At 42.7% G+C, this 27,020-nt stretch overlaps 1 protein-coding gene and 3 non-coding genes across 4 annotated transcripts; all 4 read right to left on the reverse strand.

The window, feature by feature from the left end:
- Positions 1–7,445: 7,445 nt before the first annotated feature.
- WDR43 (WD repeat domain 43) lies at positions 7,446–26,811 on the reverse strand. Its single transcript, XM_014311150.2, has 17 exons — positions 26,676–26,811; positions 24,175–24,296; positions 20,385–20,505; positions 19,107–19,246; positions 18,519–18,621; positions 17,439–17,503; positions 16,893–17,061; positions 16,304–16,390; positions 14,453–14,584; positions 13,860–13,997; positions 12,966–13,052; positions 11,730–11,761; positions 10,878–10,941; positions 9,887–10,000; positions 9,385–9,454; positions 8,703–8,758; positions 7,446–8,607 (listed from the first exon to the last, which is right to left on the reverse strand). The coding sequence occupies exons 3-17, from the start codon at positions 20,445–20,447 to the stop codon at positions 8,488–8,490; spliced, it is 1,440 nt and encodes a 479-aa protein (XP_014166625.1). The 5' UTR covers positions 20,448–20,505; positions 24,175–24,296; positions 26,676–26,811; the 3' UTR covers positions 7,446–8,487.
- Positions 15,474–15,550, reverse strand: LOC115949001. Its single transcript, XR_004082698.1, has one exon. It is a non-coding gene; the product is annotated as a small nucleolar RNA SNORD53/SNORD92 (small nucleolar RNA).
- LOC115949003 lies at positions 18,923–19,005 on the reverse strand. The gene has a single exon (XR_004082700.1). It is a non-coding gene; the product is annotated as a small nucleolar RNA SNORD53/SNORD92 (small nucleolar RNA).
- LOC115949002 lies at positions 23,708–23,785 on the reverse strand. The gene has a single exon (XR_004082699.1). It is a non-coding gene; the product is annotated as a small nucleolar RNA SNORD53/SNORD92 (small nucleolar RNA).
- Positions 26,812–27,020: the final 209 nt, after the last annotated feature.

A 27,020-nucleotide genomic window follows, 5' to 3' on the forward strand; every position in this document is an offset into this window, starting at 1 on the left:
GAAGTGGTTTTCCTTAAGGCAAAGCAATTTGAAATGTGAAGGTTAAAAGCTTCAAATTAATAAGAAAGAAAACCGCAAAATAATTTTGGGAGAGGCATTCTGGTTTGAAAGGAAAACCAGCAAGAGACTCCAAGTGAGAAATACAATTTATTAGGAAAAGGGGAAAAAAAGCCAAAACAAAACAAAACAAAACAAAACAAAAAACCCACCCAAAATACATGCAATAATACAAAAGAAAAACCACTGACAGAGTCAGAATACAAAGTGACAGCCTCTTAGTCAGGGTGTTGGTAGCAGTCCAGTTGGATTGGTGGCTGCACTCCTCCTGGAGTGGCAGATGTGGTCCTCTAGAAGGGTATAGTCTTCCTCTGAAGATCCAGTGGAAAAGGCGGCCATTCCTCTGGGGATCCAGTGGAAAGGCTGCTTGTTCTGTCCCAAATTCCAGATTATATCCAGGTGGGATGCTTAGTTCCTCCCCGCTGGGCACAGCATCTCACAATGGGCTCTTATCATTCCATGAGTCATGGGGTGGGTCCATGAGATAGAAATGGCTCCCAGAGGGAATTATCTCTGAGTCATGGGGAAAGGCATCGATGGGCCCATTAACAGGAGATAAGGAAAAGAACAATGCCCCTCCTGGTTTCAACAGCTCTTGAAGATGGGAATAGAATACATCTTGATATTGTAACCAAGGACAATAGGGAGCATTGTCAATGATCATGCAGCCCACCAAGAGCTGGAGCTGAATCCAGAATTGATTGTTCCAGCTATGCAGGAATTCATTACCCTGGCAAGCACAGCTCCATGGGAACAAATTATATCTCAGCACTAGGCTGAATGGCACCCAGGCTGCAGTTTAGATTTGAGGAACCATTGTCACTTGTTATTGGCCTCACAGTCTACTCATCCTTCTGCAAACAACATGCAAACAACACAGTTGAACTGCAGTCCTGGGTAAATATACATACAGATGACTTTTCCAAAGCTGTGCATCATTTCCCAGTGAAATACACAGCTCCTTCTTACCTATGAAATTGTGATTGAAGACACCTGTGAGCCAGATCTGTGTGAGATTGCAAAGGAGCAAAGCTTTGCCATTTGGGCACACTTCTCTTTGTTTCTTTGCTCAGGCCTTTGCTGAGCACAGAACACATCCAGCTAGAAAACTTTTGACTAGACAGGATCTTCTGGGTCCATTGTCCCCCAAATATGTCAATGTGTGTCCCTCTTGAAATGACATGTTGAAAACAGCAGCACAAATGACACAAAGAAAACATGGGAAAAAAGGAAGAGGAGAGGCCCAGTGAGGAAAGGATGTGCTGAGACACTGGCATACTGAGTGAGCTGCATTCCCATAACTTCTAGGCTAGCAGGTCATGATCTCAAGCTCTCCTTTGATTTTTTTATATTTTATTTATTTTTTAAATTTTTTTACATTAACAAAATAAAATATATAAAATTAAAAAGATGTTATCAAAATTTAAAGATATAATCAAAACATATTTATTCAAAACTACATCTAAATATCATATGTACATAAATAAATAACATATTTATAAATGTACATAATTAAATAACTACATCTAAATAACGTATGTACAGTTGTAACTATGAAGCCTAAAACACAAATCCTATTGGTGAAACATTCTTCTGTCAGTCAGCGGCCTCTTCCTGATCTCTTCAAAGAAAGACAGTTCTTCTGGACAGGAAGGCAAGGAGAACATGGGAAGTGTCCAGAGAAAACCTCTTGGTAAGACTGTAGCCAGTCAGATCTGCAAAGGGGAGACACAACATGTGACAGAGCCTGCAATGCAAACCTAAAGCATCTGAAGCTCCATATTTCATGGGACACATTTACTGGAAGCTTCTAAACAGCTGCACAGGGAAACATGCTCCTGCTGGCAGACACTTGAGGCAGCCAATGGGGAAAACCCTGAGCCACTTCCCCAGAGCTACCACAGGAACAGCCTGGCCTCCGGGCTGCCCTGGGACAGCAGGGAGCCCAGAGCCCTGTGCTCTCCAGCAATGGCTCAGCTGCACATGCACCCTCCTGCTCCTCTCCCTGCCCCACAGCTCAGCAGCCCTACAGCTCCAGGGGCACTGGCAGCAGCACAGCTCCTTGCAGGGGGCACATGCAGGGCACAGCTGTTCCCTGCCAATGAGCACAGCCTCTCTGGGCTGCCACAAGACCCTTCCTTCCAACAGAGAGCAGCTCAGCTCCCACCTCACCTCTGTGTGAGGCTGATCCACGCTCAGTCTGAAAAATGCATGGCATTTTTCACACTCAGCCTTCACCTTGTCCTCCCTGGCAGTGACCCTGGGGCCAGCACTACTCTGCAGCCTCTGCCGGGGCCCCCTGAGCCGGCTGGGAGCCCAGACCTCCATGGCTCCACACACCATCCTTGCAGTCAGGCAGAGGAGGGAGGGTCCTTGGGAGTGGTGGATGCTCAGGAATCCCACTTTTCAATCAACCCATTTAATAGGTGACCTGCTCATGGGGCTTTTTAATTAATCAGAAAGTGTAGGGGGATACAGTATGGGTAAATGAAGGGGGTATAGAATGCAATCTTATCCCCTAAAGAGTTGCAGCTGAACCAATTACTAAAGATTAGGAGCAGACCTGATGTTAACAGGCCACACCTGTAACCAATAAGAACAGTGTTATAAAAGAGTGGATTGGTGGGAGCGGGACTCAGTTGGCTACTGCAAGGACAAGGAAGAGTCAGTGCTAGAGGAGATGCCTACAAGAAACATCAAGGAGGTAGGAAACTCTAGCAATATGGAACCCTTGCAATGTAATAGTAATAAAACTATTGTAATATACATGACAACAATAAGGTTGCTTTGTTTTTATTTTTCATGAAACTGGCGTGCATTTAATTCCTCTGAACAGTACTGAGTTAGCAAGGTGGAAGGCTGCAATAATAAGAGGGAGAAAAAGATTACTTCTTGAGGCTGGCCTTCTCTGAATCCACAGGAAAAACCCACACAGCTGTGACTGCTATTTCTGCAAACCACAAAGACCTCTCTGCAAGCAGGCAGGCCTTATTGGTGTTTCTGTAGCACCATAATACCATCCTCAAAGCTGGACCCAATCAGCAAGCAGAGGAAGAACAAGAAATTTATCTGTAGTGAGACCAGACATTGATGGCAGAGAAAGCAACAGGATTTGAATCTCATGACCATTTCCAGTTTGGGGTCAGCTGTGGCCACAGTCCCTGTCCTGGCTGACAGTAGGAGTCATTTGGCCACTGTCAAAAAGGAGAAAACAGCAAAAACTGCTGAGACAATGGTGTGATGCCATGGGTGTCCTTGCAGGATCATCTGTAGCTGTCAGGCACCTACTCTGACACAGAGCCACCACTGACCAACATGGACCAGGTTTCCCTGAAATCTGGGGGGAATTTTTTTCCATTTGGCTCTGGCCTTTTAGCTCCCTTCCTATCCTCACCTTTTCCTTCAGTGGCCTTTCCTTTTCTAGTGAGATCCATCTTCAAACCCGTGCTTCTGCCTGGCAGAAGTGTCTGGGTTTGAATCTGGGATCACTCTCAGAGTTGGCAGCGACGGGAGCTTGGTACCCAGCCTTAGAACAAGGCCGGGTGACTCCAATCGCCAGCGCTCGGCACAGAGAGGCAGAGCCAGACGCGTCTGCTGCCGCTGGGGCCGTGTCCAGCACAACCTGCACCAGCCCAGTTCTGGGTTGGGTTTTGTTTTTTGGGATTTGTTTGTCTGTTTCTCTTCACAACAAAGAGTGCTGGCACATAAAGGATAGCACATGTTAGAAGTAAAAGAAGCTTTGCATTCCCATTAGATGTCCCAAGTATTCAGGGAGCCTGCATCTGCGGGGAGCAAATTGACCATCCAAACATTCCACTTTTGCTCTACTTCATTGTTCCAGGGGTTTATTCCCTGCTTGCTTTATTGCAGAGACACCCAAACCCAACACAAACATGACCTGCCTAAAAACATTTCTGATCTTGGCAGTTCCTAACAATTCAAAATTTTCTTAATGGAAATAGCACAGGGCAGGTCATTTTGAAATACTCTCCAACAGAGCTGTTAGAACTCAGAGAGCTAATCATTCTTTACATGACTTCACAGAGGATAAAACCATGTGGCAGCCAAGCAGTAAAAAAAAAATACCTTTCTTAAATCAGGATTTTTATCCCCTAAGCAATACTTCTCCCCAGCTACATTCAGTATTCCAGCTGCATATCAGCAATAAAGGAATCATTCCAAGAGGAGCTGTGCCCAAGATTTGGAAGAACTAACCCTGAGCAAAGAGACCAGAGGGTCTGATCCCTTTTTCTGCATCTGCAAAATTATTTCTTCAAGTCTCATCTCTTCTATCTGTTCAAAGAGGCTTTGCACTCTGCATAGATGCCCCCGGCGTTCAGTGGGTCGATATAATCAGTGTATCTGTAGGGTGTAAACTGGCCGTGCAAAGTTCTTCTTCATTGTGCAAGGGGTTTATTCCTGCTTTCTTTCCTGCAGACACCCCCAAACCCAACATTACAATACCCGCCTCAAAACAATTCTCATTTTGACTGTCCCTAAGAATTCAAACCTACACTCAGAGCATTTCCCTGTCCCCAGGGACAGGCTCCAAGGCTGGCCTCTCACCTGCACGGAATGAAGAAGAGCTGCTGCACTTGCCAGCGGCTGCAGCATCTCACGATCAGTGCTTGGAATGCAGCTTTTGTACACACTCTGCCCCCTGAGCCCAGCAGCATTCCTGGGACCCTGCAGCACCACTGCAGGCCAACATGCTCCAGGCACAGCTGCAGGAAGGAGATTGCAGCAAGTCCTGGCTGAAGGAGTCTCCAGGCTGCTGCAGCCCTTCACCTGCGGCGGAATCATCCCTCGCTGCCGTGGGGGAGCAACGGGGGTGACGGGCTCTGTGCAGATGAGGGTCTCCGCCATGTGCTGCTGGTCGCTGGGCTGACACAGCTGCTACTGCCTTCCCCCACAGCTGGATCAGGAGCCTGCCTGGGAAAATAACACTGCCAGTGCCTGTGCCAGCCACCGATCCCTGCCATGGCCCTTGCACACAGGGCGTCCTGCCCACCAAACTGCTCTAATCAGGTGGTGTCAGACAACATCAAAATACATTCAAATGATCTGTTTTCCACGTTCTGGCATAATCATGGCCATACAGTCCACACGTTGGAGGCAGACTGCTGTTGGCAGAATGGGGGAAGCCCCAGCAGCTGCTGTCCCCACGGCTGGATGGCCATGGCAGCAGAAGCAAGTCTCTCACTGTGCCCACTGCCAGAAATCAGGAATTCTCTAAGAACTAGTTGTGCATCCTAAACCTTTCCTTATTTTCTCCCATTCCGTGTCATCCTCCTCCTCTCCAACAGCACGTTTTACTTTTTTTATACTTAACCAAGGGCATTGAGATACTTGTTTTGGCACAGAGAAGCCATTAGCAAAAGTCTTTTAGAGGATGAACCCAAAAACGTGTTTGCTTTGTTGGGTTTTTTTTTTCAAACAAATAAATCACTTTCCATAGCACAGAGGGAGGCTGAAAGCAAAACATCTGTAACTCTGACACTGCACAGCATTTAACAGACACAGGTGCACATCCCACACGGGCAGCTCTTATTCCCCTATGAAACTTGCAGGAATCAGACAGAACACTGAAATACTTAGGAAGGGAGGCAAGAAACACTTCTCACCCCCAGTGCTGGTGGGGTACTAAGTCCCTTTGGAAGCAGGAGCACAAGAGGCATGAAGGTGAACCACCCCACCTTACAGCAGGGTGCATCCAGTACCGATGCGCTTACGCCATCCTCAAAGGCAAGTCACGGGCTGTTCTTGTGATGCCGTGGAGCTGGTCTGGCACCCGCTGGCCACCTCTGGTACTGCTCCTTACCACAGTCAGTTTATCTACTTCTATTACTGGGAAGGCCACCGCATGAAACACAGCAAACAAAAATCCCAGAGGTCCTGCAGTGGTGCCTGGGCAGACATTAAACACACAACTATAAATGAGACACGGTAATAGCTGGGCAAATAAAACCCTAAGTTACACCTGAGGGTTTTCATCCTATTGATTTCCTGGCTGCTTAACTGCAGAGGTTTGTACTGAACTCCTCACAAATTCTCGTCCAACCTCGACCGCTCCAAATGAACAGCTGGTCTGTCCTCTTCATTCTCTTCATTGCTCCCAAACTACCAAGATTAGATTAGAAGGGAGGACCTATCCCATGTCCAGTCTCTCTAGACAAAGGAGGACACACAGTCCTCGACTGGCTGAGACCTTGGCTTTGCAGATAAGTTTTCAGGATTAGAAAGTGCAGAGCATGGTCAGTTAGCAGCTCTCAGGTGAGGGCAGTTTCTGACCAAGGAGCCCAATTGTTTGCAGCTGGCACAGCCACAGCGTCACACAGCGCAGCTGCTTGAGGGCTGAAGACAGGGTGAACTGGCTGTCCTAACCCCAAAGCAAGAGACCAGAACTCACCCCCTGCCACCAGCTGGCTGTCACTGAAACAGATTCACAGGATCTAAATGTCTGTGAGAACCAAGAATGAACAAAATGCTCTTAAGATCCCCCTGCTCTTCCTGCTGCCAGGTTCTCCCCCAGCCCCACTCCTGGAACAGTTTCTGGTGCATAAGAATGATGGACACAGGCTATGCCAACCTTACAGGTAACAAGGAGCAGTGGTGCCAAGTTCCCAATGCCACCATTCCCCACACCTGAACAGTGCAAACAGCATACTCTGCTCTGTCACCCCAACCCAGGGCTTTTGCTTCAATTCCTGGAAGGGCTGGGATGCAGACACAGGGAGGACCTTGCAGGACTGAAACACAGCTGGCTCCTTGCATTACTCCACACATCAAAAGCTCAGCAGACCAGCACTCACCACAAGGGAACACCCCTCCATTGACACCCCTCTTTTGCCAAGCCAAAGCCTGCCTGCACACAGTGACTTTTTTTAAGGCAATCCTTTTAAGCAGGATTGCCTTAAAAACTGACTCATCAGTTCAGCCTCCTCTGGGGGCTTGAGTACAATGTACAAGTGTTGGCACACACTTTCACGGCATCTCAGAACTGAAAACAAATAAAGCCCAGCTGTGTACAGTAGTAAGACTGATTTACTGTCAGTTAAAAGACTGTGAAAGCTTCCACCTGCTGCCCTTCTACCTCCAGCTCTCCAAATCCAAGAACATCTTTTCCAGCTTTGTCCATGACACAATGCCCTGCACCTCCAGACAGCGCTGCAACCCCGGTGCAATCCAAGCTGTGGACAAATCAATGGATATGACTAAAAGGGAGGGAGACAAGAAGTCTGTAACAACAGATGCTTTGCAGAACATCATAACCTTTTAGGCTGCCTTCCTCCTCCACTAGAAATCTGCTTTCTACAAGCAGCATTTCATCTTTAACCACCACCTGAAGCTACCTAAGGTCTCTCTCAACAAACACCACAGGACAGGTATTTGGTAAAAGAGATGTATATTTATTCACTTTACAAAGAGGGTGGTATTTAGTTGCAACAGCTCCATTTATAGACAAATATATTATTGTACATTATAGTGGTGAATGGCTCAAACCTTTACCTTGTTTTGCTCTTAAAAATGTGTTTGCACCACTTCAGCTTCCGTTAGCTGAGCAAATAGCTGTCCTTGTTCTGCCACTGAAAGATTAAAAATCTGTAAGAAAGGTATAGCTCTGTGCTATGTATTCACAAGCATTCACCTTCTCCTTTCCCTGTGTCACTCCCCTCTCCCCACCCAACACAACTTGGTCTGGCCTCTGGGTTAGCATTAAACTTATATACAGCCTCCATTAAAACAAAATTAGGAGCCAGTGATAGTTCTAATGTCCTTTTAAAGCACAAGAAAAGTCGTTGATTTATACATATAAAAGTCTTGAGTTCAAATTTGTTTAAAAAAAAGGAAAAATCCATTTTTAAGTCAAGTTGGCATTTACATATTGCCAACATATGGCTAAGCCAATGAAAGGGGGGAAAGAAAAGAATTTCAGGACAGAATTTAAATATTACAAAAATATCTGTTTTTTCTTTTTTCAGTTTCCTTTTTTTTTAAAAAAAATCAGAAGGATGCCCACTTGCTATTGCTAACTGAAGCATGGAAAGAAGGTACAGACCAGTTGTCTTTGATCCTTGAATATTTGAAACAAATTCAATGTAAAGCTGAACCAAGTTTCCCACACAAACAGCGGTGGCAGATTTATTTCACTTGAGATACAAATGCATGTCCGCATGACAGGCATAATCTGACCAGGAGGTGGAGGAAATGTTTCTCTAAGTAAGCGCAGGGAAGGAGGGCGAGAGAAGGCTGGCACGGTTAAACATTCTGGATTCAGAAATGCAGTGCCCCACAGGTGCCTCTGCACACAGGCTGTGCAATGTTCTGCACTCCTGATATGCAAGTACAGCATCTTTCAGCAACAGGATCCAGAATCAAAGAGCTTGGTGGCCCACTTGTTCAAACCGCTAAAATTACTCTTTCGTGCTGTTACTCTTCTTCACTTTCATTTTCTGGTTCCAAATCAGAATCACCATTGATTTCCTTTTCAACAGTCATGTCTTGTTCATCAGATTGTTCCTCTTTTTCTTCATCTTCATCCCAGTTTTCCTGGGGGAAAAAAAACCCAGAAATGTTTGAACCTTTGTCAGTCACACCATTCTGCTACAAGCAAATGGGAGAAGATCTGGTCCAACTCCACTTACGTCAGAGTCTTTATCTGCAATCATCTCATCATCTGAGCCTTCCTCCTCTGAGGACTCTGCAAAAAGAAAGCAATCTCTCAGTCTAGGGAACAGGCTTTGAAATGTCATTGTACAAACAAAGTCCAGTCCCATGTGCTGCCAAGTGTTCAAACTGTGCTATTTCCACACCAAAACTGTTTCTACCTGGAGATGAGGTAACCAACACCAGTTAAGACCAGGTCACTTCTGTTACCAGTACACAGGTGAAGATGCAGCAGGAAAAAAGCCAAACTGAAGTACACACTCACACACATGGACATCCCCTACACTGATGTCCTGCTGACTCAAACACAGCAGTGCCTTCACTGTATCTACCTGAACACAAGGGCAGGTAACATTAGAAATTTTAGGTTACCAGGTAAGTTAAAGAAGCACACTGGATTTCCAATTCACTGATTTCTTCATTTGTGAAGCAAGGCTGGGAGGGAACTAAAGGAGATAAAAGGAAGGCAAGGAAGGAGTAACTAACTACAAGATGTCTGCATCATTAGCCACTAATTTTCCTGCCATGGACATCTCACAAAACCCCTCAATCTGCAGACTGTACACTGGTAGATAAGCAGAGGTGGATAATGAAGAGCCATCAAGTGTAAGCAGTCATGTGAATTCAGGAGATGAAGTACACTTAGCATGTAACACTTACCATCCTCATAGACCAGCTTTGCAGTCTGATTAACCTCGGGTACATCCTGAACTGTTTGTGATGCTGCAACCTAAATGGAATTTGAAGATTAGCCTTAAATTAAATAATATATTTCAACCTTAAAAGACAACAAAACTCCTAACAATGTAAATGAAATCTACATTAATTCAGCACACATTAATTCACTTACAGTGCTGGTTTAACAGCCAAAGAAGCACAAATGACAAAGTAAAATCAGAGGCGCATCTGCTCCAAAGTGGCCCAGTGCCTCCTATTTACTCCTCTTTCAAATTCTATGGGTGAGCAGATGTATTTGACAGGACAAAACAGTCCCAGTGAGCAGGGACTGACAGCACAGCCAATTAATGGCCTGCTCTGAGCATTACCAGCATCCCTGAACAGCAGCTGCATTAAGTGCCCAGGACACATCACATCAGATGCAACTCCAACAGGCAGTCAAACAACACCCCTGCACATCCCATGTTATGTAGCTGAAGCTCACCTGGGTGACAAGAATGAAGAGTCTTCCATGCAGACGGGAAAGCTTTTGCAAAGTTTTTACTCTGCTCTCCATCAACTGGTATAACATTCCCAGCTGAGGAATAAGGTCTGGCAACTTGGGAGAAGAGACGGATTAAAAAAAAAAACAAAACGAAGCTGTTAACAAACACATCCCAAATGTTTTTGTTTTTTTTAAACTACTTTTGTATGTTTGGAGCAAGCAACACTTGCTTACTTTATTCTAGACAGAAGGGAGAGCTGAGGAATCACCTGCAGCCTGACCAATTAACACTTAGCCATGTTTAGAAGTACCATCTACTTTTAAATCATGGCAGTTCTTAGCCTCCTTCTCCTTCCCAGTCCCTGCCACACGCAGGGGCAAAGCACTGTTCAGAAAGCTGTGAACATACACCAGTGTCCGAATGCAGCCTCAGCAATGGTGCAAGTTCTGCTGCTCAGCAATGCTATAACAAATGGCAGAAAGAGACCTTTGGGCAGTGTCAGTCCTTTCTTAACCCAGCAAGAGTTTCCATCCATCACTTGTAAGGCAAGGCTGGACTTCAGTCCAGAAACTACAGCATTACTTCCTACCCTGCCAGCTTTGGCATACCCTTACCCTATAAATCTGGCCATGCCAAAGACAGCCTCAATATGAGCATTATAAGAACAAAGAAAATTTAGTTCTGTAAGATCTAACAGGCTAGATTACTCTTTGGCAGTAATTTTGTTCCCTCTCACAGAGGTGACATAACTTATCTTAGTTTGACTTTGGGATGGCTATAATTATGTCACGAATGACTGAGAAAAACAATTTATCAGCAATGTACAGTAGGTTCAGCAAAAGTGGTGTAAGCAAAGCTCTCTATACATTGATTTGGGCACTGCTGTATGCAGAGAGCAGAAGAGAGATTCTTGAAGAAAGAAAATACATTTATTGAAGCATTTAAACGTAGTTTTACTTAAGTGCATGGGCATGAATGAAAAATACTTACTGTGGAAAGGTAGGATGCATGTACGGTAAAAACAGACTTCAGCCATCGAACCATTAGTGAGGCACTGGAAAAGAGAAATAAATTATATCCAAGAGATACTGCCTGAGAGACACCCATTTCACATCCTAGATGTTAAATAGTTCTATATAAAGTTCCTCTTTAATTAGAGAGCAAGATAAATGCTCTCTGCAGTTTGGCTATCCTCACAAGGTATGCAAGTTATTTGTTAGGAAAGGAACAGACATTTCAGTGAGGGACTAAACTAGGCAAGCCCAGGGGTCTGTGCTTCTGAAATCTTTTATGGATGGTCCAAATGAATAAAAGATCAAAGCATGCTACTTTCTTATCTACCTACAATGAAGGAATTTATATTTAGAAAAAATAAACTCAAACCCAAACCAACCTAACCCCCACAACTCAGCACAGCCCATCTCAACAAAGCTGTCCTTATGGACATAAGATAGAGGGGGGAAGCTAGTTCTGTTATTAAACACCACATGAGGAGATATCTAAATACATTTGATAATTAAACAAGCTCTACACCTGGTTGTTTTATTTATTGATCAGGTCAATAATGTAAACATTTGGGGCCTTCAGTTACATTCTCAGGGTTACACACTTATTTCAGGTATCCTTTTCCCTTTTTAATTTCACTTCAGCCACCCTGACCAAGCACTGCTTTAAGTGTTTAAATTCCTCTTTTCACCTTCAACAAGGTGAGTTTTTACCTCCAGATGCTGCAGTTTAATTGCAGTTACTATGAAAATCTATCACACACATGGTAGGAGGGACCATACCACACACATGTGAGAAGTTTTAGGTGAATTGAACTGTAGCTGAGTTGTCTCTTACCTGTATGGGTTGCCTTGCAATCTCTTTGTAAGCTAAAAGGACAAGAAAATCCAGTCAGCAATAAGTAATAAACATGGTGAGTTTAAAACCCCAACATGAGATCATTTGACAGTCCCAATACTGGGGCAGAAAGTTCTCCAGGCATTTGAAGTATGCTAGGATTAACCACTGCCAGGCTCCACAAAATTACACTGTTGGCTCTACCACCCTCTAACAGGCTGGTAAGTTGCTTAGGCTGGGTTTCAGTATTACAAGAAAGCTGGAGATTTTAACATGCAAAATATCCACTGAAGCTTAAACCTGGCAGAAATACGTAGGAGGAAACCTCTTACTTTTCATCTCTGTTCGCCTGCTTAGTAGAGCAGTTACAGGGTGGAAAAGTTGGGGAAACAAGTGAAGAAAGCAATGGCCAGGTAATGGCCATTTCACACAACAAATCTCAAGCTTGGGAGAAGACAGTTACACAAAGGTCTGACCATTCACTGAGATATAACATTTGCCCTTAGATTCCCTGATAAGGTCCCAGGGAAGAAACACAGCATCTCATTAACATAAGCCTAAGGAGGTGCTGTAAGACCAAACATTCAGCACCAGGCCATCTGCACAATTAAGTTAAGATCAGTACCATTAAAAAATTTAATCTTATTTGTGGTAAGTACATTAAAATAGAAATTAAAAAAAATTAAACCATTAACTTATGCAATAGAACATCATTCATATAAAAAGAGATACTAAGCAATGTTTGGTTTAAAATAGTAATGTCCAGTCAAGGCTAATCATTAAAGTACTTCCATCCAAATAAAGAGTTTATTTAATATCACTGAATAAGCCGTTCAGAAGTCAAACCCTTTTTAAAATTACTACTAATAAGTACAGCAAAATGGATTTCCTGATGCTTCAAATTATTGTCCATGTTAGTAGTTGAAAAGAAGATGTAATGGTGATTGTTTGCCATGGACTAAACAAGCTTTTGCTTAAACTCTTCCCTTTCTTTTCCCACATAATCATACATGATCTAATGCTCTGACAGTAAGCTTTGACAGTGACAATTGGTCCTTTGGTTAAGCTTAGCCAGAAAAGATAAGAAGTGTATCAGGAATAAATTAAGAAACATTTCAGTCCTCTTACGGCACCAAACCCATTTCAAAAATAAAGAGCCATATCCTGGATTTCAGTAGCTAGAAGGCAAATCACATGTGGCTTGTATGACAGTGCAAGAAGTGCAGGCTCTCTTACCTCATGCAGCAGTGGAATGACAGCATGTATAGGCATTCTGGCTACTGTGTTCTTTACTATATTTTCTTTCCTTGTGTTAAGCACTTTCTGTTAAAATGAAAAAATATGATCAGAGAATAATTCAGCTTTAATATGTGTATGGGCAACCAGCAAAATCAAAAATTCCTCCCTGTATCTCTCTTCCTACTCCACTACTTTTTTTATGCTGAGGATAATGAGCGAAAGATTTGCTATGAAAAGAGTTTCATTTTCCAAGTCAGGTTACAATTAACAAAGTAAAGGCACTCAATAAACCCATCTAAAACAATCTAGCACTGCCTCTAGTCCACCTGCCCCATGTTAAAAATTATAAATTACAGGCACATGAAAATCTCCCTTGATATTTTCTGACTTCCATAAATAAATGCCTTTCACCAGCATCTGTGACAAGAAATTTCTATTCAGCATCAAATTCTTAACAGTTCCCCTTCCCAGTACTATTATGGCCAAATGCAAAGATAAGCTTTTCAAGTGAAACTTGTCATCAATTCATTTCTCAAACAGTACCTGCCTGAAAAATGTACTCTCAGGAGACAAAGCACAGATTATGCTCCAGTCCAAGCTAAAGGGAACAGGGCTGCATTGGTAGCACCACTTGTAAAACATCTGAACTGTGATGTAACAAATTTATCATAAAGTGCCTCAAAGATCAGGGACTGACTCAGAAAGCAAGGCAGGTAGCAACAGAAAAGTAACACCAATTCATAACAGCACTGCCTTGAGCAGCAAACCAGCAAAAAGCAGCTAGGAGAAACAACAGGTTCTGAACTGTTCAGCCTGCCCAGCTTCCAAGGAGGCTCCCCACCAGTCCCAGCGCACAGATTCAACAGCACACACTGAGCTTGCAAGACTTACATTTAAGATTTCTGCATCGTTGCTTTCCAAGCCCTGGACCAGCAGCACAGCAAAGCTGTCTGTTTGGGGAAGGCCACCGGGAGTTTTGACTTTGCTCACATCAATATCCAATGCCCCAAGGCGCTCCTCGATGCTCTCCTGCAGAGGGGAAATTAGGCAGTGCTGTGTCAGAGTGGTTTCTCACAAATGTCAGCTGAAAGCAAAGTACTTAACCTGGAGCATTCCCACTAGCTCTGCTGGAGAAGAACACAAATTTTGTGTATTCTTTTAAATGCACTGACAGAAGATAGCATGAGAAAACAAAGGCAGATGAAATTTTGGCTGAAAAGCACTAATCCATCTTGGCATAGGCAGCAACAAGTGTGTGACAAAGTTCTGCAAAAACCTGGCAAAACCACAGGCAAGGCACAGAGGGCTTGAACGAAAGAAATGTTTTGAGCAGGGGGAAGTCTCTTTCATACAGAAAGATGGTAACATTACCCCTTCTTCCACAGCAAACATAGCAAATCCAAGTTCACCTAAAGAAGGTATAACGATAATTTATGATTCTAGTTTCTCCAGTCTTGCTGAGTTTGAAATAAGAAGCCTTTTACCTCTGTCTCTCCTGGTTTCCTCTTGTTTTTCTTTTTCTCCTTTCCCAAGGCTGGAGTTTTGACAGCTGTACTATGTCCTGGAATGCCAGGTACTAGAACTTTGGCGTCCGAGTTCACCACAGGTGTCTTTACCTGGCACACAGAGAGAACCACATTTGCATGAACTGCTAGTATCTTCAGCTTTCTTCCCATTTAGAATATGCATTTTATTCTGCGACTCTCACACATGGTTTCACATGGTAAAACCAACCTGACACAACCCATTTTTTCTTGACATAAATATTAGGCAAATCCAACATATTTAAGAGAATTAATAACCTCAAGAAACAGACAGTTTTCATAATTAACTAAAGCAATGGTCTCTTGGGAATTACCTGTGAACCACTCTTCTTACAAGCTTTTGCTGTAACATCCACAGAACTGTTTGTATCAAACAACAAATACTTGGATGTTTTGCTGGCAATAGATACCACCTATGCTAATATTCAGCTCCATAAAACCACATGCAGATTAATTCAGCATCCACTGGAATGCAATAACTGACCAAGAAAAGCAACACAATGTAACAGCAAAAGGTAGTCACTATTCCCTTCAATCCCAACCCTTCTCTTCTAGGGATTGCTCAAACACAGAACTCAGTTGTCTTAGGCTGTGACCATGGTGACAAAAAGAGACACCTTAGTTTATAACAAGATGAGGTACCATCTTCAATGAACACAAAGTAGAAGGAATTTTGTTTTTAACAACCAAATGCTCCCCTGACTCACAGAGAATGTAATGCAGTGTGCCACTTCCAGAACATCAAAAATGCATTCTCTGCTACTTCCAGAACACTTCTTTAAACCATAGCACTTCTATCCAGGCCTTTATAAAAGTATAATCTACTACACTGAGCAAAGCAACTTCCAATTTCCAAGAAGTTGATTTTCTGCATCAAGAATTTTACCACAGAACACCAGTGGTGATAAAATACTATCCCCTCAGCTCACCAGATTCATCACTGACCTTCTCCCCACAGGGCATGCTCAGACAGCCAAGAGATGCGTCTTCACTGGAATTCAGCAAGAAGCGAAACCAAGATGGGTATCATCACTGCATGCCACACAGGCCCTGCAGCTCAGCCCTGCTACCCACCAGGCCCAGGACTGAGCAATCAGCACAAAACCCTGCCTGGCTGATGGAGCACTGGCTCCAGTAGATAACTGAAAGGTCAGCAAAACAGTGCTGTCTGCTCACTTCACTGATACTCCAAGCATTTCAAATCTTCAAGGCCTTGAAGATGCACAATGTTTAAGAACTTTACAGCCTGTCTCTAAACACCCAGGGGATCCTGCATGAGAGACTACAGTGCCAAGTGGTCTCAGTGGACACTGCTGCCATCCAAGTGCCAAGCTCACGTTCCCAGGTCCCTGTGAGCTGGAACACATGAAGGCCACATCAAGAAAGAGCAAATAGGACTTGCCCATTATGGCTCCACCACATTTTATTTAGACTCTAAAACAAAGTCATCCCACGTTCACCCCAAACCATCAGGGTCAAAGAGGTTGTACTCCAAGGGAAGGACTGACCTTTGGCAGAAAAACCCCATCAACCAGTCCTGCCTCTCAAGCAGATCTGCTTGGTTACAGGAGGGCCATGTGTGCCCTCACACATGCCAGAACACACAGAAACCATGAAGATCTCTCTGCCCACACCTGCCTGAGTGCTGTGGACATCTATAGCTACCTCTGCAGCTTTGAACAGGTCCATCCAGAAATCCAATCTCATTTTAAGAGAGCAGTGAATATTATCTACTTTGTTTCTGAAGGAAAACAAGAGAAGCAACAAAACCACACTTCATGCAAAGCTCACCTTTGTTACAGCAGCATCTGTTTTAAGTGACAACACTTTCTGGATGTCCCGTACCAAACATATGTGGGATTCACTGGTGTTCAAAGACTAGGAGGACAGGAACAAAACCAGTTAATATATTTGACACTCACACCTGTGATTCATTATGCTACTGAAAGATGAGAACAAATTCCAAAGGTATAAATTAGAATAAATGTTTTTTTCACTCTAGAATAGCAGCTCCTTTGCATATCTGCCTTTTGTTACCATATCTCTATACTCTCCAAGGACATTTACACAGGTAAACTGGAACTGTATTGAAACCAGTTTCAATGGCCTAACTCAGCAAGAGCTGAAATGGCAAGAAACAGTCAGCCACGGCATCAACCTGTACTCCAACTGAAAAAATGGAAGAATACAAATCACCTTTCCAAACAGCTTGGGGGCAACAGTCACAGCTCCCAAAACAAGGGCAAGGAATATGTTTTGTATTGTTATATCACTTCAAAACAGGAAAAATAAAAATAATAAACCAAAAAATTTCTCCAACTGGAAGCAGCATGCAGTCCATACTACAGAATGCAAACCCTCTCTGTCAAGTTTTACATACCACTTTCTCTATGATGGGCTGTAAGGCGTTTCCATACACCAGCAGCAGAGACTGTTTGTCTGCGCAAAATGCAGCTGCTAGAATAGGGACTGGCTTCGGTGTGGAGTCCCCATCCCCAGGTGTTGCTATCTGAACAGTACAGTTTGATGTTAAGGGTTTTTTGCAATAACTGGAAAAAAAAAAGAAGAAATTAAAAAAAATTGAAGATGTTTAGCTTGAACACTTCAATATCTTGCACATCTAAGCATCATTCATTAGCAGGTCCTCAACAAACTCAGCCATTTTACATCTTTTACAGATGGCTAAGATGAGGCACAGACACACAAAATCTGGGTTAAAGCCACACATAGTACCAAAGTGCAACACAATTCCCAACAAGTGAGTTCTTCAAAAACATGCCCAGTAACCCAAGACAAAGAAGCAGCTGGAACCTGGTTCACAAGCATTTACAAGAGCTTAAAGGCAGCAGCACAATAAAACTGAGCTTTGCCTTGCAGTAACCCCAGACCTTTCCCAAAGACACCCTCCAGGTGAATCCTAACTTACCCATTCAAGATATGTTCAAATAAATGCAACTGCCCATCTCTGCACACAACTGCTAACTTCACAGGCTGAAAGAAGGCACAGTAAGAGAGTTTCATTAGATCAAAGAAAAACCCTCCTGGAAGTTCAGGACATCGAGAGACAGTTGTATGGCTACAATTTGAACTTTTTCAGTATTTAAGAACATGACACTAAATCTGAAAAGAAGATCAAAGATGCAATCACTCAGGAACATTCAGTACAAGTGTTAGAAGATTAATAAAATAACTCACAGCTGTACTTTATCACTACTAATATACACTGAATTAAACAGTTTGCACAGTAGCAGACACATGTCTAGAGGCACAGCTCTGCAAAGGTACTAACTCTGTAAATAAGCTTAGAGGAAAGAAACTGAGATGACTCCTCTGAGAAACTAAATGACAGGGGTACGTTACTGAATACTCCCCAATACACGCAGGAAGAGGGAACTGGAAATATTAGAAAATTATAGCATGAAATACTGCTCTGAGAAATGGAACTTCAAGGCAGCAGGAGAATGTGTTTCACATTCACACATTTTTCAAAAGGCAACTACTTTGAAAGACTTGTGCTGTTAAAACTGAGAGACTTGGCAAATGTACACTGCTACTTTAACTCATTCAAGGCTACTTAATTCCAAATGCAGTTACAGTGCCAAAAACACTTGAAATCAGAAATAAACCAGGACCATACCCAAAGCAGATTTTTAGAAATAATTCCTTCTGTGAAATATTTTTTTCTTTGCTGCCAAGTTCTAACAACCATTTTAATTACTAACTTGTTCTAAATAGGAAGCAACTAACATTTCTGCCACCATGAACATTTCTGAGAAAACCCAATGAATTTGCACTTAGTAGCTTTGAAAAGGAGCATTTCAAACTACCAGCTTTATAAATACACCCGTAATAAATATTCTTAGACCCATGAATTGGTATTTGGATCTCATCTCTTCATAACAGAACCCAAAAACAAACCAAGCCTCTTTCTTTACACCCTTAAAAGGAAACTGATGTGGTAAGTGAAAATTGTTGAATGTATTTGTTTACAAACTATTGCTCCTACCTCTTCTTTAACTTCTGATACAGTCAGGTCCACAAAAGTTGGTTCATCTGTTACTGTGAAAGACATCACAGCATTCTTTTCTTTCCTATCTGATCTGATCTGCCTGGAAGACACAAAAAGCACACGTTATTTACCACAGCACAAACAGCATCCTCTGCACCAGACAAGCATTACAAAGCCTATAAATCACTAGTAAATGTGGTGGTATCTCCTATATCCAAAAGCACTATGCTGACATTTCAGTGTTTAGCTTAGAAAATGTTCTAATTTCTAAGAGCAAAATAACTCCCAAGAGAAACTGAGCAAGAAAACTGCATAAGCCTTACAAGAAGTGCAAAGAACAAGGAAGTTTATTACACAGTATGTTCTGGCACACACTAGTGATACCAATGGCACCTGGAAGCATGCTCAGACACAGCCAAGGAAAATCTCGTCTTCACTCAACAATCAGTGAGTCGAAACCACAATAAAGAGATCATCACTGCATTTTTCCAGAATGCCCCTTCTGCTTTATCTTGTGTAATCACAGTCACTCGATGGCTCTATGCTCAAAACTGATCAGTCACAGATGATGAAAAGATTACATACCACACACTCAATAATCGGTCGTGTATAGCTCCAGACAAGAAATAAAGTCCTGTAATTCCATCAAAGGGTTTACTTTCATTTGTAGGTTTCACTGTGGTAAACGTTAATGATGACACTGATGTAGCATGGCCTGTGAAATGCTAAGAGAAAAAACAGGATCTTTCCATGATTGTCATAAGCAGTCATATGGCGAAAATCAAAACATTAGTTAACAAACATTAGGAAATATTCAAGCGTTACTAAGTCAACAAGGACAGCTCAGTGGTTTTTAACGAGTGATCAGTTCCCTTGCATTTTGTATGTCAAGGAAGCTTTTTCTGCCCTGCCAGATATTTATCAACATTTTAAAACTTAAATGGGGAATCAAAGGCAAATTCAGTGGGACTAAATCCATGCAAAAGAAATGACATCCACCTGTACTGCTGTTACTGTCACAAAGCATTCCCCTCTGCCCCCCCAGCTTTACACTTCAACCAATGGAACTAGATTCAATTGCATTCTCAACTTAAACAATGGACACACGTGTGCTGACACTAAACTTGGGCAACACACCACCCCCAAGGGCCCCCCAAAAACTGGCTCTTCAATCTACTTTTGCAAAGAGTGGTTTTGGTCATTCTAGAATGCAGACATACATGGTAGCTGCCATGTGCCAGCAAGCCCACAGTAACAGCACATGTGACACACTCACCTGACAGGAGATTCAGAGACTATCCCTGTCCTGTCTGCTAGCAGGCAAGAGAACACGGCAGCATTCACGGATCAGCTAAAGCATGGCCATTTGCTCAATGTCTGAGCCCTGCTCAGGGAACAATAAGGAGTTGCTCCTATGCCTTCCAACTGTTTCAACAGCAAAACTGATAATGCCACCAGTTACATGAAGTTTAGCAAGGAAACTCGAAGGCTTTGTGGAGGGACTCATGATAAAACCCATGCCAGCAGTAACTGATACGGTGGTCAACGGAGTTCTCCTGACAGAAGGGTATCAGAGAGGGACCCAGTTAAAAAGAAAGGCATCCATCTTTCTCCTACAGCCTTGAGAAAGGATGCTGGCAGCATGCTCAGAAACAAAAATTTCATGTCCTCATTCAATTCTCAGCAAGTGGAAATCACAGTTTAGGGTACCATCACAGCAAAAATGTCCAGCGATCCCAAAACTGCTAATTGTATCCTCACACACAGTGAAATGTTTTAGAGGTCTGATCAGGAACGCTAGGTAGGTAGAGTCACCAATCAAGAAGGGCATTTTTTTGCATCTAGTTTAACAGAGGTACTTACTCTGTAGACTTCTTTGGTCTCCAAGTCCCACAGTTTTATAGTTCTACCAGCTGACAGCAGCATTTTTCCATCTGGACTGATGCATAGACAGGTGACACTGCTATTGTCGCCTTTCCACTTACTAGAATTTGGATGGAGTTTTTGTACAAAAGGAGAAAGATGGAGAAATAGAAAAAAAACCAGTATTCATTAGGATAATCTCAAAACCACCATGATGAAAAATTTAAGGTAAAATTTAAAAACCAGTGATTTAAGTAGTCAAGAAGCTATTCTGCTTCTGCACTTCGCCTTTAAATTAGTTTACAAAAAAACCCCTCAAAAATATAAAGTTATTCAATACTGAACTGTCGACTTCTTTTTTAGTATTTGCTTGTTCTGTTCTGAATTCCTCTCAAAGTTTTCTACTTCTGAAATTAAGGCAAGAAGAGCCATACTATTTTCAAGACTTCTCTATTCACCAATCCATTCAAAAAAGTCTTCTCAACACTAAAATTCAGCGTTTCAAAGCCTATTCAGTTACTGGCCCTCCTCCCAAGTCTCTGAAGCCACTGACAATAATAAACTTCATCTTAATATTTTGATTGTAAACAGCTTTCCTGGAAATATTTCTAAATAACGTTCACATGCCCAAGCAATTCCTCTTCTGTTTTCTAAAACAGGGATCATTTACTGTATCACCTTTGATAGAAGCTGAAAATTTTACAGCCCACAAATGTGGACAACATTGCACCTTACAGAGAGTATGACAAGATTTTGTATTCTCTTCTGAAGACAAGACCATGACTTAAGAATTCAAACCATTTATGAACGTAAACCAAGAAGGTATTTTTAAATGTACTAAAAAGATGAGTCTAAACTAGACCTCGGAATATAAAGTACAGCAAAAATACCTTAGTTTGCACTTTGGATACTCTTTATATCATTTTTACAGGAAAGTTTTAAACAGGATCTCATAAAGGACATGTCCAGAATGCCTCTAAATATTCAAGAGTATTTAAGACATGAAAAAGCTACAGAGTGACAGGAAGTCATCCAAAATGTTTATCTATCTCTCTACAACACCTTGTCTTGCCTCTTCAGCAACTCTCTCTTCCCCAACAGCTTGTCCCTCTGCCAGTGGTTTCATGTGTGCTGCACACACCTCCTGAAGTGGGCCTATGGAGTACTCCTACAGTAGTAGGTTTCAACTGCCTTCCTAGCAGTCCTACCTCTATAGGAACATGTCTAGAAGCCTGCAAATCAAATTTAAAAAATTTATTACCACTTCTCTACCCCAGGAGCCAATCCTGATTTCTCTGTGGATTGCACAAATATTAATTTCTGGGTCCTGACAGGTGTTAAGGAATGCAGGCACTCTCATGTGTTCATTGGGTGTGAGCAATTGATGTGGATAATTTGTTCCTTCTGGTAGGCAAAACTTTAGGAGAACTGATTTCTTCTACTCTTTCCAAATTGAGTTACCTTAGGTGTGACTTGTAACATTAACACAGAAAATTTTCAGGTAAAAACCACAACGTTACATTGCTCATGTACTTTCTATCTATACACTCTGGGAATTATTTTCTTTTGCCATCTTTAAAATTAAAGAACACAATGCTTCAAATTACATTCCATAACCACAGTCCCCCCACTCCACGGTCCCTGGTATGAGAAGGGGCAGAGGGAAACATCCAAGAGGTATGACAACAAAAACTCTCCCTTTTCCTGAGAAAGCAGCATGGTTGGGACACATGTCCAGTACTTGTACATGAACACACACACTGTGGGATACAAAGTGAATGAGAGGTCCATGGGCAGCTTCAGAGCTTTGATCCAACTGGATTCATAGAACAACAGTGAGATGCCTTGCAAGACAAGGACCTTTAGGAAGGCACCTCAGCAATGACATGCCAGGAAGGCAAAAAGAAGAGAGGTTTCTCCACAGAGAAGTGTAGCATAAATGCATGGAACATTCCTTTGAAACAGGGAAAGAACATAAATGCATAGAATAATCCAGGAAACAAGAGGGAAGGTTATACAACAAATCCACCTGGAAACTATTTCCAGGCACTGAAAGGTCAAAAAAAGTTTCTGGGCACATCCAGCATAGAATTACAAATGGCAAATCATGTCTAACCAACCTGATTGCCTTAATGAGACAATCTCTTTGGCTGATGAGGAGAGACACATTTAAGCTGTCAAAAGCATTGCTGAAGCCAAGGTCTCACACATCCTTGCAGCCAAATTGGAGATCTATAGCCTGAATGGATGGTCTCTAAGGAGAGCAGGATCAGGCTGCATCACTGAGCTCAAACAGTTGTGATCACTGGTATGAAGTCCAGCTGGTGGCCAGTCACTCCCTCTAGGGACATCCCAATACTGCTTAATATCCTCCATAACTGCCCCAGTCTACATTAATGATCTCAGGACAGAATGCACACCTAACAACTTTACACTCAATCCCAAATTAGGGAGACCAGTTGATATCCTGGAGGACAGGGCTGCTACTCAGGGGTATCTCAACAGGCTTGAGAAGAAACAGGCTGTCAGAATTGCAAACCTGAAGAGGACAAAAAAGCCCTGCAGGCTGGGGACAAATAGCTAGAAAGGAGCTTTGAAGAAAAGAGACTTGCAGTCCTCACAGTAAAGCTGAGCAGGAGCAAGCAGGGAGTCCTTGTGGCAATGAGCTGTATGATCTGTGGATGATCTGTATGATCTGCATTAGCCAGAGTGCTGTCAGCAGGTCAAGGAATGGGACTCCTCTGCTCTGTGCAACGCCTGAAACTGCACCTGAGCACTGTGTTCAGGGGAACAGGACACAAAGTCACTGACATGGTGGAGTAAATCCAGCGGAGGGCCACGAAGGCACCTCAGGGACTAGAGCACATCATGGAAGAGGGAAAGGTGAGGGAACTGGGTGTGCTCAATTCTGACAGAGAAGGCTAGAGGGAGATTTTACAGCCATCTTCTGCTACTTTACATGGGTTCTCAACATAATACAACCTAATGATGCATCTCTTTCCTTGGGATACCAAAGAGGCTACTGATAATGGGCTGCCTGCAGTGCCCATGCCAACCTTAATAGAACCAGGAGCACTGCAGTAATAACCAACAGTGGGAAACATCACAAAAAAAGAAACAACATCAAAAGAAGGCTCAATGGGCCATCAGTTGGCTTTAATTGAAGAAAGGGAGCCAGGATTGTTAATAGAAATCTTGGTTTCTTCTTTAAAGTTTAAGAACAATTTGACTTTATTACAGAAGAAAATAACTGCCTACACCAGACATTTTGTTACTCTGCAGTAATCTCAATTTTGCTCAACAGTACTTTTAACAGTAGCAGCCTGCTCAGACAGCCAAGTGGAAGTGTCCCCACTGCACATCAGCAGCAAGCGAAACCAAGTGGGTTATCATCACAGCAAGGCCCGTTGAGCAAAGCTGGGTGCATGCAGCAGGTTCTACTGGAATGAGATCTTCCAGTATCTACTCAAGGATTTTTTTTCTAGAATTTAGATTTTTCAGCATTTAGTGGGACTTTCAGTCTTCCAGTGTCACTAAAAGTTAGCATGGAGGGATCCAAACCCCTCTCAGAACAGTCTGATCTAGCCTTTCCAATACACAGAGGAAGATACCTAACTATGACAACTATGCTTTCATTCCTTAATAAAACCTCTTCTGAAAAATAACAGCCAACAGTCACTTTGTGGGCATGAAGCCTGGAAAGCAGAGTGCAGCATTTCCAAAACCTGCAAGGGAGAAAACACACAAAAGCAAGAGTAAAAAAATTCAAGTGAAAAGCAGCGCTACTCACCACTTTACTTTGCAGGTCTGTGTGTTCCATTCCACAATGTGTTTGTCATCTGAACAGCTATACAAGCAGCAGCTCTCTTGATGCCATCTCACACAGTTTACTCTACTGTCATGACCACCATCCTACAGAAGATAACATAGAGTCAACTCACTGGAGTAGTCTTGACAACTGAGTCTTCCCCACACCAACTATGTGAACAAGGTGCTTTTGAGGTCTAAATTCCAATCATTGACATCTTAAAGAGTGTGTGTGTGGTTTCAAAGAACATACATGACAGTTATATAAATTAAAGATATTGCACATTTTGGTACATACACGTAAGTATTTTGGCTTGGCTTATACAAGAGGAGACGTTGTCTACAGTTTCCTCACACAGGGAAGCAGAGGGGCAGGCACTGATCTCTTCTCTCTGGTGGACAGTGACAGAACCAAAGGGAATGGCAAGAAGCTGTGTTGGGAGGGGGGGAGTTAGGGTGGATATTATGAAAAATTTCTTTCTTCACCCACAGGGCACAGGCTCCCCAAGGAAGTGGTCAAAGCCCCAAGCCTGGTAGAGCTCAAGAAGCATTTGGACCATGCCCTCAGGTGCACGGTGTGACTCCAGGGCTGTCCTGTGCTGGGCCATGGAGAAGATAGTCCATAAGATAATCTGATGTGTATGTCTCAAACACTGACAGCCAGACAGCCAGGGAACCAACCAACAACTGTTGGTAAGAACACACTGTGGGAAAGAACAGGATGTGGCTGGAGGAGGGGGCCATGCAAAGGTAGGGCAACACATTCCTGGTCCATCCTTGTTCTGGCTCCTGGTGGTCAGCACAGCACAAGCACAGGAAAGACTCAAGAAGTGGGCCTGGATTGTTGACAAAAGGCAGCCCAAGCAGGGGGGATTCAAGACCACCAAAGACCCCCCCAAAGCCCTCCAGCCCATTTCCAGAAAGGTCTAGAGCAAATGCACAAGGTAACTAATTATCATAGAAAGTGAGAAACTCTGCTCCAGGGTGGGCAGAGCTGGTCCACAAAAAATGCTCCCAAAAAGCCTGAGCAATGGATGCCCCAGGACACTGGACACCCCATCAGCTGGTCTGATGCTGGAGCCAGGACTGGTGACTTTTCTTTCTTCATTACTTTCTTTCTCTCTCTCTTCTCTTTTGCCTTACCCCTTATTCAAAACCCACTGCAGTGCATTTAAATTAGAAGACACCAATTTCCATGCCAAGTGTATAATTTACTGATACAAATTTGTAGATTTTGTGGAGCCTGTGCCTTTTGTCATTCCTTTCTGACCACAAGCACCTACACACCTGCATGCTCCCTTCAGTTTCAGGGTGGGATGCTACCAGACAGGAGAGCAATTTCATAGATCCCTTAAAAAAAAATTGTCTTGCCTGCTGTTTTTATACATACAGCCAAACAAGGCTAACCATATGAAATCTGCTCAAAGGAAAGAACAGCCACAGGTGTCTTGCTGAAGTCTTAAAAGTGCTTCCTTCCTTAAGGGCACTCAAGAGGTGAGTAGCCTTCCCTTTGTATTAGCATTCAGGAGCAGACTATCATCAGACCAGAAGACCCCTTAAGCAGTATCACTTCTCTTAACAACCAAAATCTCTGCAGCTCCAAATATAACCTTGAATTATTTATGCAAATATTTAATGGAGACCATTTCACTATTTGGATTGTAACAACCTGCTCAGATTACTCCCGAAGGTATTGATCCAAATGAGCTTTGAGCACGACAAACTACACTGCAGCCAGATATTCTGTTCAGTAAAGACAGCTAAAGGTAACACCTCTTATTTTAATAGGAATAATCTTTTAATTCAACCTATATATAAAAAGCAAAGTACTCATAAAACCTGCTGTCTTCTGTGGAAAAAGAGTGTTTTCAAACAAACTACAACTACACTTTTCAAACATAGTTTTCCATATAATGGAGTTTATATTTATTAGTTACTGTCACATCATAATTCTCAGAAATTACTCCTTTCTCTAAATTCATGTATGTTCATCATCCTACTACCTACAACTCTGAGTTTAGAAGCAAAAGTATACCCCAAGTATCTCAGAAGTATTGCATAGCCATTCTTAGGGATTTATTTTGCTTGTTATGTAACCCACAACTAAAATGGAGGTGCCTGGGAGTTTGGAAAGGCAAAATTAAAGTCACTGTGATCATTTAAAAAAGCTCATGTGCTGAGAGCTCAAGAGCTTCCACAAGAGAGGTAAATTTACAGAAGAGTCCACCAGTGCGACACCTTCCCAAGCACTGATGAGTTCTCTGCCCTTCCACAATGCCATGCAGGAACTGAGGGTAGGACAGTCCCACCAAGGATTTAACTCTCCAGTGAGGAATTTCATCATTACTGTTATTTTTAATGGAAAGTAGCAAATCCATGGACAGTGTTAAGATGTTGCACCAACTTAGAAACCAAGATTTTTTGGCCTAAACTGACTGAAGCCATCAGTGTTTGGTAGCATGTGATGAAGAGTGCATTACTTACTAGCTTGCTCTGTAATTCTCCTTTTACTGTGCTGTACAACAAAATGCTACCAACTGCTGTACCAATAGCCAGGATATCTAACTGCTTGTCCACTTCTCCTCCAACTTCAGACTTCCGTTTTTTCCTCTGGGGGCCATCCTGGAAAACCAAAAGAGAGAAACTGTGAAATAAATGAGTCTGACTGGCTAATCTCAGTGTTAAAGCAGAGGGAAGAAAAACCTTAAGAGAAGTTTGAGATCCAGACAGCCAGCACGAACACCAATAAGATAATGAACGCTGAAGTGTACACAATCCTAGAAACTCATCTTGTACCTCCATGAAAAAGGGTAACAAACTTGCTATGAG

The sequence above is a fragment of the Geospiza fortis genome, unplaced genomic scaffold (assembly GCF_000277835.1).
Source record: "Geospiza fortis unplaced genomic scaffold, GeoFor_1.0 scaffold149, whole genome shotgun sequence".
NCBI classification, from domain to species: Eukaryota; Metazoa; Chordata; class Aves; order Passeriformes; family Thraupidae; genus Geospiza; species Geospiza fortis.